Here is a 12,646-nt window from a genome sequence, read left to right as displayed (position 1 = left end):
TGCGACCGGCCCGTCTGGCGACGACGCCACCTCTGGAGCTGCGACCGGCCCGTCTGGCGACGACGCCACCTCTGGAGCTGCGACCGGCCCGTCTGGCGACGACGCCACCTCTGGAGCTGCGACCGGCCCGTCTGGCGACGACGCCACCTCTGGAGCTGCGACCGGCCCGTCTGGCGACGACGCCACCTCTGGAGCTGCGACCGGCCCGTCTGGCGACGACGCCACCTCTGGAGCTGCGACCGGCCCGTCTGGCGACGACGCCACCTCTGGAGCTGCGACCGGCCCGTCTGGCGACGACGCCACCTCTGGAGCTGCGACCGGCCCGTCTGGCGACGACGCCACCTCTGGAGCTGCGACCGGCCCGTCTGGCGACGACGCCACCTCTGGAGCTGCGACCGGCCCGTCTGGCGACGACGCCACCTCTGGAGCTGCGACCGGCCCGTCTGGCGACGACGCCACCTCTGGAGCTGCGACCGGCCCGTCTGGCGACGACGCCACCTCTGGAGCTGCGACCGGCCCGTCTGGCGACGACGCCACCTCTGGAGCTGCGACCGGCCCGTCTGGCGACGACGCCACCTCTGGAGCTGCGACCGGCCCGTCTGGCGACGACGCCACCTCTGGAGCTGCGACCGGCCCGTCTGGCGACGACGCCACCTCTGGAGCTGCGACCGGCCCGTCTGGCGACGACGCCACCTCTGGAGCTGCGACCGGCCCGTCTGGCGACGACGCCACCTCTGGAGCTGCGACCGGCCCGTCTGGCGACGACGCCACCTCTGGAGCTGCGACGACGCCACCTCTGGAGCTGCGACCGGCCCGTCTGGCGACGACGCCACCTCTGGAGCTGCGACCGGCCCGTCTGGCGACGACGCCACCTCTGGAGCTGCGACCGGCCCGTCTGGCGACGACGCCACCTCTGGAGCTGCGACCGGCCCGTCTGGCGACGACGCCACCTCTGGAGCTGCGACCGGCCCGTCTGGCGACGACGCCACCTCTGGAGCTGCGACCGGCCCGTCTGGCGACGACGCCACCTCTGGAGCTGCGACCGGCCCGTCTGGCGACGACGCCACCTCTGGAGCTGCGACCGGCCCGTCTGGCGACGACGCCACCTCTGGAGCTGCGACCGGCCCGTCTGGCGACGACGCCACCTCTGGAGCTGCGTCCGGCCCGTCTGGCGACGACGCCACCTCTGGAGCTGCGACCGGCCCGTCTGGCGACGACGCCACCTCTGGAGCTGCGACCGGCCCGTCTGGCGACGACGCCACCTCTGGAGCTGCGACCGGCCCGTCTGGCGACGACGCCACCTCTGGAGCTGCGACCGGCCCGTCTGGCGACGACGCCACCTCTGGAGCTGCGACCGGCCCGTCTGGCGACGACGCCACCTCTGGAGCTGCGACCGGCCCGTCTGGCGACGACGCCACCTCTGGAGCTGCGACCGGCCCGTCTGGCGACGACGCCACCTCTGGAGCTGCGACCGGCCCGTCTGGCGACGACGCCACCTCTGGAGCTGCGACCGGCCCGTCTGGCGACGACGCCACCTCTGGAGCTGCGACCGGCCCGTCTGGCGACGACGCCACCTCTGGAGCTGCGACCGGCCCGTCTGGCGACGACGCCACCTCTGGAGCTGCGACCGGCCCGTCTGGCGACGACGCCACCTCTGGAGCTGCGACCGGCCCGTCTGGCGACGACGCCACCTCTGGAGCTGCGACCGGCCCGTCTGGCGACGACGCCACCTCTGGAGCTGCGACCGGCCCGTCCGGCGACGACGCCACCTCTGGAGCTGCGACCGGCCCGTCCGGCGACGACGCCACCTCTGGAGCTGCGACCGGCCCGTCCGGCGACGACGCCTCCTCTGGAGCTGCGACCGGCCCGTCCGGCGACGACGCCTCCTCTGGAGCTGCGACCGGCCCGTCCGGCGACGACGCCACCTCTGGAGCTGCGACCGGCCCGTCCGGCGACGACGCCACCTCTGGAGCTGCGACCGGCCCGTCCGGCGACGACGCCACCTCTGGAGCTGCGACCGGCCCGTCCGGCGACGACGCCACCTCTGGAGCTGCGACCGGCCCGTCCGGCGACGACGCCACCTCTGGAGCTGCGACCGGCCCGTCCGGCGACGACGCCACCTCTGGAGCTGCGACCGGCCCGTCCGGCGACGACGCCACCTCTGGAGCTGCGACCGGCCCGTCCGGCGACGACGCCACCTCTGGAGCTGCGACCGGCCCGTCCGGCGACGACGCCACCTCTGGAGCTGCGACCGGCCCGTCCGGCGACGACGCCACCTCTGGAGCTGCGACCGGCCCGTCCGGCGACGACGCCATGGATATCTGACGTGGGACATGCAAGAGTTCATGGGTACTCTAGTCCAGTGTGTAACTGCATTTGCTTGTTTTGGCTCAATTAAACATTAACTGTAATACTTGTGTCCTCTGTATTGTTTTGGTGGTTCCTACTTGGAGTTGAGGTGTATGACCTGACTTGAGTAACTGGGGTGATGGCAACATTTATTTTGCATTATATCCATGCGCCAGCAATATTACTCAGACCCCTGTGTTTTAAATTACCAATTGACTTAAGCTACATGTGCTCAGTGTTGGTCCATTTATGCTAGTAGCATCACATGATACCTAACAGCATTTTGACGCCATTTCCGGTCACAACTTGCAGACTTGTTTACGTGTTGCGGTGTTTTGTTGCCTACTTTGCAACATGACAACTTTACGGTTTTTACTTTTTAATTACCGTTTATATTTTTGGTTTCCCTCAATTTTTTTCACTCGTGTCAGGGTTGCGTCAATTCGAATCTGGTATCAGGATAAATATGACAGGCTTTTATTAGCTAAGCAATAAGTAGTAAATGCAATTTTCGTGTATATATGGGCTCTCTGTCCCACCTCGCAGGGCAAAACAGAACTGACTTGTTCCTGACAAAGATATTTAATATACTCTGACAGTAGTTCCTGCTTCTGAGCCGGCCTGTCAGAGAAGAGACTGGGTGTGGTTTAGGCTGGGTGAGTCTAAACCACACCATCGTTGATTGTTGGCGCAGAGGCTGGTCCCAGCCCCTTAAGCGCTTCAGCGGTCAGTCGTTGTAGCTGTGTAGAATATGCAGGCACCTGGCTCCTGTTATCTAACAAAAGACTGTTCTCGCAACACTACGTTCTGAATGTGCCCCCCCCAACTCATTGCACAGTTCTGTATTTTTCCATCATGAGAAAGGCCCATGGCCCTGAAACTGTTAACAATGGTTCAAGTCAGCTATGTTGCATAACACATACATACATCCACACAAGCCAACAGCAGATAATATTAAATCACATATGGTAACGGGCTATAGTGCATAACACAGAATCCTCATACTCCGGACGCTTTATCTGGACATGGTTCGTCAGGACCTCCAACAGCCGACGCTAAGTAGTAACATTAACATGATGCCTTCTAATTGCAGTCGCTGTACTCATACAGGAGAACGATCGCCTTACGGTGAGGATAGCTGTGCTACAAGCCCAGCTTCAGACGCAATCGTTAGGCAAGGGTAATTTCAGTGTAGGAAAGGATGAAACAGCGTCTGTGCCACCAGTAAGTACAGATAGTAACGTTAGTATAAATCCCCTCGCACGGTCCCCGCTGCCGGACAACTTTCTCACGGTTTCTGGAGGGAAATGCTGTAGGAATGCTCAACCGGTGTCGCTCATTCAGCCGACAAACTTTCAACCGGTTTTCCCCATTAAGCAGCGAGTCGGAGTCAAAGGCCGAGCCTTCTCTTGTCTCTACTCCTCCCGTTACGGGGTCAGAGACGCCGAAGCTTCCCACCATTAGCTCTGACAAATTGAAAACTCTAGTCATTGGCGACTCCATTACCCGCAGTATTAGACTTAAAACGAATCATCCAGCGATCATACACTGTTTACCAGGGGGCAGGGCAACCGACGTTATGGCTAATCTGAAGATGGTGCTGGCTAAAGCTAAAACTGGCGAGTATAGAGATATTGTTATCCACGTCAGCACCAACGATGTTAGGATGAAACAGTCAGAGATCACCACCAACATAGCTTCAGCGTGTAAATCAGCTAGAAAGATGTGTCGGCATCGAGTAATTGTCTCTGGCCCCCTCCCAGTTAGGGGGAGTGATGAGCTCTACAGCAGAGTCTCACAACTCAATAGCTGGTTGAAAACTGGTTTCTGCCCCTCCCAAAAGATAGAATTTGTAGATAATTGGCCCTCTTCCTGGGACTCACCCACAAACAGGACCAAGCCTGACCTGCGGAGGAGTGACGGACTCCATCCTAGCTGGAGGGGTGCTCTCATCTTATCTAACAACATAGACAGGGCTCTAACTCCTCTAGCTCCACAATGAAATAGGGTGCAGGCCAGGCTGTTAGCCAGTCTGCCACTAGCACAGTCAGTGTAGTCAGCTCAGCTATCTCCATTGAGACCGTGTCTGTGCCTCGACCTAGGTTGGGCAAAATTAAACATGGCGGTGTTCGCCTTAGCAATCTCACTAAGATAAAGACCTCCTCCATTCCTGTCATTATTGAAAGAGATCATGATACCTCACATCTCAAAATAGGGCTACTTAATGTCAGATCCCTTACTTCAAAGGCAATTATAGTCAATGAACTGATCATAATCTTGATGTGATTGGCCTGACTGAAACATGTCTTTAGCCTGATGAATTTACTGTGTTAAATGAGGCCTCACCTCCTGGCTACACTAGTGACCATATCCCCCGTGCATCCTGCGGAGCTGTTGCTAACATTTACGATAGCAAATCGTAAATTCCCCAAGAGAGGATGGCTTTCACCTCAGCAGTAATAAATTCATGAACTTCTTTGAGGAAAAGATGATTATTACAAAGTAAATTACGGACTCCTCTTTAAATCTGCGTATTCCTTCAAAGCTCAGTTGTCTCAGTTGTCCTGAGTCTGCACAACTCTGCCAGGACCTAGGATCAAGAGAGACACTCAAGTGTTTTAGTACTATATCCCTTGACACAATGATGAAAATAATCATGGCCTCTAAACCTTCAAGCTCCATACTGGACCCTATTCCAACTAAACTACTGAAAGAGCTGTTTCCTGTGCTTGGCCCTCCTATGTTGAACATAATAAACGGCTCTCTATCCACCGGATGTGTACCAAACTCACTAAAAGTGGCAGTAATAAAGCCTCTCTTGAAAAAGCCAAACCTTGACCCAGAAAATATACAAAAACTATCGGCCTATATCGAATCTTCCATTCCTCTCAAAATGTTTAGAAAAGGCTGTTGCGCAGCCTCTGCCTTCCTCGTCAGAGGAGGAGATAGAAGAAAACCGTTACAGTCTCTGTGAATGGTTTGTCCTCTGACAAATCAACTGTAAATTTCGATGTTCCTCAAGGTTCCGTTTTAGGACCACTATTGATTTTCACTATATATTTTACCTCTTGGGGATGTCATTCGAAAACATAATGTTAACTTTCACTGCTATGCGGATGACACACAGCTGAACATTTCAATGAAACATGGTGAAGCCCCAAAATTGCCCTCGCTAGAAGCATGTGTTTCAGACATAAGGAAGTGGATGGCTGCAAACGTTCTACTTTTAAACTCGGACAAAACAGAGATGCTTGTTCTAGGTCCCAAGAAACAAAGAGATCTTCTGTTGAATCTGACAATTAATCTTAATGGCTGTACAGTCGTCTCAAATAAAACTGTGAAGGCCCTCGGCGTTACTCTGGACCCTGATCTCTCTTTTGAAGAACATATCAAGACTGTTTCAAGGACAGCTTTTTTCCATCTACGTAACATTGCAAAAATCAAACTTTCTGTCCAAAAATGATGCAGAAAAATGTATCCATGCTTTTGTCACTTCTAGGTTAGACTACTGCAATGCTCTTACTTTCCGGCTACCCGGATAAAGCACTAAATAAACTTCAGTTAGTGCTAAATACGGCTGCTAGAATCCTGACTAGAACCCCAAAAATATATCATATTACTCCAGTGCTAGCCTCCCTACACTGGCTTCCTGTCAAGGCAAGGGCTGATTTCAAGGTTTTACTGCTAACCTACAAAGCATTACATGGGCTTGCTCGTACCTATCTCTCTGATTTGGTCCTGCCGTACATACCTACACGTACGCTACGGTCACAAGACGCAGGCCTCCTAATTGCTTCTTCCACATCTTTTGGTCCCTGTCTGTTTTGCTCTCAGTGAAGTGCTACTATCCCCTTGGACTACAGGTTATTGCCGTCATAAGGTGTGCGTCTGTCTGTTGGCCGGACACTTTCTACCGTTTAGGACCTTTGTGGGTAAAGGTAAAGATGGGGTATAGCAGCAGAAGTTCCTCTGAAGTCCAGTATCTGCTGGAAGGGATCCTGGTGGTATGAGAGGATGAGTGTGGGCCTGTTGTGCTTCCCCCTATCCCTCCCTCTTCTCTCTCACTGTCTGAGGGACTCTTAAGGTTCCTGTGCGGATGGCTTGGTTCGTGCCCTCCCGAAGCTGGCTGTGGTGATTTAAGCAACGCTGTGTTTATGTGTGTATTTGTTTGTGGCCTCTGGCCCACTTCGCTGTCCCTCTGTCCAGTACGTACCGTTGTAGCAGGCCCAGTGTAGTGGCGTGTAGCCCTGGTTGTCTGTGATGACGGGGAGGGTCCACACTGACTGGGCCCCTTACCTTCCCGAACCAGGAAGCTGGCGCTGTGCTGCACTCCTCGTGACCCGTCACCGCCTAGGAGGAAGGGAAGGGAAAGGAGGGGAGGGGAGGCAAGAATGGATTTCAATAATTTATAATCAATTAAATAATAAGGAATCATAATAGGTATATTTGGGCATAATTTATATTCCATGCTAGATCCCACACCAAAGCCATCCCTAGTAGTTCAATGGCCCCATCCCTAGATCAGAACAAGCCTCCCCCTCTCTTTCTGTGTGTGAGCGCGTACAGCCAACTCTCCTCGCAACCCTTCTGTGTAGAGCTGTTCTGTGCCATTTGTCTTTGGCTTCTACGCTGGCTCCCTTGTTGAACAGTGAGTACACACAGTCTGTGTGTCCGCTCAGCACCGACAGCGTCAGAGGGGTTCTGATACACAAGACAACAGGTCATATTACAAACTGGTAATAACCAGGCTGAGTCCCAAATGGCAACCTATTCCCTATATGGTACATTACTCTTGACCTGAGCCCATAGGACTTTGGTTTAAAGTACTGTACCAAGTAGGGTATAGGTTGCCATTTGGGATGCAGCCCCAGTTTCAAAATCTCTTTATTTCAGGAATTGTATCCAAAACCCAAGTGACTATTCCTGTCTTGAATGTCCACTGCACTCTGGAGGTCAGCATTTCCAATCAGCAAACGCAAACACTCCGAATGACCGTTGGTTGCTAGAGGAAGATAAACAGAGAGGATATAAGAATGTGAGATGATTGACCATTGGTAACTAGAGGAGGATAAACAGAGGATATAAGAATGTCAGATGATTGACCATTGGTAGCTAGAGGAGGATCAACAAGAGGATATAATAATGTGAGATGATTGACCGTTGGTAGCTAGAGGAGGATAAACAGAGAGGATATGAGCAGATTGCTGGACGACTATAACCTTCACATGAACAGACAGATTTCAAGAACAGTGGTGTTGGTAGATGACATCCTCATGATGTTAACACAGCAGATATTAAAGAATTTTGGGGCTGAGGCCATCGAAGCCTGTCACCTGCTAGCTGTGTACCTGGCTCTGGATAGAAGTCTCCCCTGTGCACTGATCTAGGATCAGCTTACCCTCCCTAGATCCTCAATCATTAGTGGAGAACATGACAAAAAATGACCTTAGATCAGTGTCTCGTGGGCATTTTCACACGATACCATGTAACATCCCTAGAGTGGACATTGTCGTCCTAGCAACATGACTAAACAAATGGCCATCTTGGTCAGGAAAACGTTTTAATTACAGAAGCTCTATGTGATATCCTTATGTCTACCTGCAGCGTGGATGGGGGTCCTCTTCAGAGTGAAGTCTTTAACCAGGATGGAGGCTTCCTGGTTGATGAGGACGTCAACACACTCCACATGGCTTTTTAAGGCAGCCAGGTCCAGAGGGGTGCGCCCCTGGCTGTCCCTCACGTCTAGATCCAGCAGAGACTGAACCAGGACCTCCATAGCATGGTGGTGACTGTGGTACGCCTGAATAGATATTCACTCTTAATATAATCAATGTCCTAGAGTAGACCCGTGGTACGCCTGAACAGAAATACAGTGCTAGACCTCTAAAGTAGACCAGAGTCTTTCAATCGGGAGCCCATTTTTGCTCCCGCCCAGCATCAACATCGGAGGTTCCTGCCAAGCGTGGGATTGAGAAACAAACACTCTACTTCTCTTCTGAGGTTGATTAACTCAAATGGCAAAATAAGGAAATCATCCTCATCATCACTGTGTAGAATATGCATGTATTTTACACTAATCAGGAATAGATCGGAATATGGTGTGTGAGTCTGTCTGGACAGTCAACTTCCTGTGGAAAATCTACACCATGCTTGCATCCCAGATAGCACCCTATTCCCTATGTAGTGAACTACTTTTGATCAGGGCCTATAAGGATCTGGTCAAACGTAGTGTACTAAATAGGGAATAGGGTGCCATTTGTCATATGGAGACCACTACAGGAGCAGGTAGGCTTTACTCACAGCGAGGTGTAGAGGGCTGATGGGAGCTCTGACATCAGAGTCGTTCAGGATGTCTGTCCCTGAGGTTTCAATTAGTTGAGGAAAGACAAGAACGGCCAGTTCAGACTTGGAAAAATAACATCAAGAGTGACGATGCGTCCACGACAAGCATGCAGCCACACCTTAAAACCTACTGTTGGGTTCTGAGAATATGAAATATACTAATTCATGTCACTGAGGGAGAGAGCTTAATGTATAACGTTTACATTATGTCAGGATATGTTATTGTTAGCCATCAGGCATCCTATGGGTGGGATCCTCTGGAATGAGAAGAGACACAGTCTGGTACCAATCACCATGTCAGCCTTGAGTTGGGGAGGAGTGAGCACTTTGGGGTAGCGGTCAGGTCAGATGAAGTGAGGAAGAACAGATATCACCAAGGTTCTGTCTAGCAACAGAGATGCATTGGCTGTTTAGAGGTGTAGGAGCAGACTCAGCATAGGAGAGAGGATTAAATATCAGTGCTTGTGTGAATATGTTTTTTGTCTAATGCAGCTGTCTTGACCCTCTGGGAAGAATAAACTTGGTTCAAGCATTCATAGTGTCCGTCGAGTTTTTACTCTGAGAATTAGAACCTAACAGTTGGCACTGCGAGCAGGGTTCACCGCGATTTGCAGTCGAACTAGAGATTAAGAAACAGTGAAACAGAAACAAGGTAAGCAAAGTTCCTACACCCGTTATCACTAATTCTGACATCTTGGGGAGATGAGAGTCGTAGGCTGAACCAATTATAGGGTACGAACCTAGAAAGCCTGAGCTTATTCAGTAGTCCCATTGTATTACGACCGGTCGTAGCTTTGTGGTATATGGTAAGTCCCGGAAGGTAAACCCAAACCTGTTGAGGGTAACTCCTAGGGGGTAAATCCCGAGTAGGTTGGTTCCTGCTTGTACTATAAGAATAGGGTGAGTCCCGGAAGGTAAGCCCGAGCAGGCAGGTACCTGCAAAGGGTAAGTCCTAGGGGGTAAGACCCGGGTGGGGTTGGTTACCTGCTATACCTGTAACGAGAGGGTGAAAGTCTCAGCCGCAGTGGCCATGCGGCAGTAGAGTGGGTGTGGATGGATAAAGTGACATGCTTGTGTACTAGGATAAAATGTTGTTGGATTTGGGTGTATTAGCAGTAGCAATAAAGAGAGGTTGGTTTTATGCCCTGTTGGGGTGGGGAACCATGACAGATTATGTGGAAATAGGAAGACAAGTGTGAATCATTTTGGTAATGTGTGTTATCAACAACAGTGATATTTGAACAGATTGGAGATGACTATCCATAACTATGCATGGGAAGACATTACCTGTTGATAACTCAGACTATTTTACGGCCTAGACCGTGTAGAACAGATGTGTTGCTGTAGAATACCCAACTGTTCCTTTTGTTTTTTCTCAAGAGTATTTAGAGACCAATGAAGTAGAATCCCAAGCTTCTCCAAACCATGGTAGCTCTCCGGCAAATGATGCCCTGTCCTCTGAGGAGAAGCTGAGGCGCGTGTCCTCGGACGACGCCGCCACCTCTGAAGCTGCGACCGGCCCGTCTGGCGACGACGCCACCTCTGAAGCTGCGACCGGCCCGTCTGGCGACGACGCCACCTCTGAAGCTGCGACCGGCCCGTCTGGCGACGACGCCACCTCTGAAGCTGCGACCGGCCCGTCTGGCGACGACGCCACCTCTGAAGCTGCGACCGGCCCGTCTGGCGACGACGCCACCTCTGAAGCTGCGACCGGCCAGTCTGGCGACGACGCCACCTCTGAAGCTGCGACCGGCCCGTCTGGCGACGACGCCACCTCTGAAGCTGCGACCGGCCCGTCTGGCGACGACGCCACCTCTGAAGCTGCGACCGGCCCGTCTGGCGACGACGCCACCTCTGAAGCTGCGACCGGCCCGTCTGGCGACGACGCCACCTCTGAAGCTGCGACCGGCCCGTCTGGCGACGACGCCACCTCTGAAGCTGCGACCGGCCCGTCTGGCGACGACGCCACCTCTGAAGCTGCGACCGGCCCGTCTGGCGACGACGCCACCTCTGAAGCTGCGACCGGCCCGTCTGGCGACGACGCCACCTCTGAAGCTGCGACCGGCCCGTCCGGCGACGACGCCATGGATATCTGACGTGGGACATGCAAGAGTTCATGGGTACTCTAGTCCAGTGTGTAACTGCATTTGCTTGTTTTGGCTCAATTAAACATTAACTGTAATACTTGTGTCCTCTGTATTGTTTTGGTGGTTCCTACTTGGAGTTGAGGTGTATGACCTGACTTGAGTAACTGGGGTGATGGCAACATTTATTTTGCATTATATCCATGCGCCAGCAATATTACTCAGACCCCTGTGTTTTAAATTACCAATTGACTTAAGCTACATGTGCTCAGTGTTGGTCCATTTATGCTAGTAGCATCACATGATACCTCAACAGCATTTTGACGCCATTTCCGGTCACAACTTGCAGACTTGTTTACGTGTTGCGGTGTTTTGTTGCCTACTTTGCTACATGACAACTTTACGGTTTTTACTTTATAATTACCGTTTATATTTTTGGTTTTTCCCTCAATTTTTTCACTCGTGTCAGGGTTGCGTCAATTCGAATCTGGTATCAGGATAAATATCACAATGAGGCTTTTTTTTATTAGCTAAATGCAATTTTCGTATATATGGGCTCTCTGTCCCACCTCGCAGGGCAAAACAGAACTGACTTGTTCCATACAAAGATATTTAATATACTGACAGTTCCTGCTTCCGAGCCGGCCTGTCAGAGTAGAGACTGGGCGTGGTTTAGACTCACCCAGCCTATCGTTGATTGTTGGCGCAGAGGCTGGTCCCAGCCCCTTAAGCGCTTCAGCGGTCAGTCGTTGTAGCTGTGTAGAATATGCAGTTATCAGGCACCTGGCTCCTGTTATCTAACAAAAGACTGTTCTGAATGTGCCCCCCCCCAACTCATTGCACAGTTCTGTATTTTTCCATCATGAGAAAGGCCCATGGCCCTGAAACTGTTAACAATGGTTCAAGTCAGCTATGTTGCATAACACATACATACATCCACACAAGCCAACAGCAGATAATATTAAATCACATATGGTAACGGGCTATAGTGCATAACACAGAATCCTCATACTCCGGACGCTTTATCTGGACATGGTTCGTCAGGACCTCCAACAGCCGAAGCTAAGTAGTAACATTAACATGATGCCTTCTAATTGCAGTCGCTGTACTCATACAGGAGAACGATCGCCTTACGGTGAGGATAGCTGTGCTACAAGCCCAGCTTCAGACGCAATCGTTAGGCAAGGGTAATTTCAGTGTAGGAAAGGATGAAACAGCGTCTGTGCCACCAGTAAGTACAGATAGTAACGCTAGTATAAATCCCCTCGCACGGTCCCCGCAGCCGGACAACTTTCTCACGGTTTCTGGAGGGAAATGCTGTAGGAATGCTCAACCGGTGTCGCTCATTCAGCCGACAAACTTTCAACCGGTTTTCCCCATTAAGCAGCGAGTCGGAGTCAAAGGCCGAGCCTTCTCTTGTCTCTACTCCTCCCGTTACGGGGTCAGAGACGCCGAAGCTTCCCACCATTAGCTCTGACAAATTGAAAACTCTAGTCATTGGCGACTCCATTACCCGCAGTATTAGACTTAAAACGAATCATCCAGCGATCATACACTGTTTACCAGGGGGCAGGACAACCGACGTTAAGGCTAATCTGAAGATGGTGCTGGCTAAAGCTAAAACTGGCGAGTATAGAGATATTGTTATCCACGTCGGCACCAACGATGTTAGGATGAAACAGTCAGAGATCACCACCAACATAGCTTCAGCGTGTAAATCAGCTAGAAAGATGTGTCGGCATCGAGTAATTGTCTCTGGACTCCTAATTGCTTCTTCCACATCTTTTGGTCCCTGTCTGTTTTGCTCTCAGTGAAGTGCTACTATCCCCTTGGACTACAGGTTATTGCCGTCATAAGGTGTGCGTCTGTCT

The 12,646-nt window shown here is 52.0% G+C and overlaps 1 protein-coding gene across 1 annotated transcript; it reads left to right on the top strand.

The window, feature by feature from the left end:
* Window positions 1–828: 828 nt before the first annotated feature.
* LOC139398822 (polysialoglycoprotein-like) lies at window positions 829–10,856 on the top strand (the record flags this gene model as incomplete). The annotated part of the gene is made up of 2 exons (XM_071144600.1): window positions 829–1,751; window positions 10,166–10,856. Coding segments are annotated over 2 exons (1,545 nt in total), but the record flags the coding sequence as incomplete, so codon positions are not given.
* Between the last annotated feature and the right edge of the window lie 1,790 nt (window positions 10,857–12,646).

The sequence above is a fragment of the Oncorhynchus clarkii genome, unplaced genomic scaffold (assembly GCF_045791955.1).
Source record: "Oncorhynchus clarkii lewisi isolate Uvic-CL-2024 unplaced genomic scaffold, UVic_Ocla_1.0 unplaced_contig_2929_pilon_pilon, whole genome shotgun sequence".
Taxonomy (NCBI): domain Eukaryota; kingdom Metazoa; phylum Chordata; class Actinopteri; order Salmoniformes; family Salmonidae; genus Oncorhynchus; species Oncorhynchus clarkii.
Note: the sequence above shows the minus strand (reverse complement) of the source record. Positions and strands in the feature narration are given on the sequence as shown.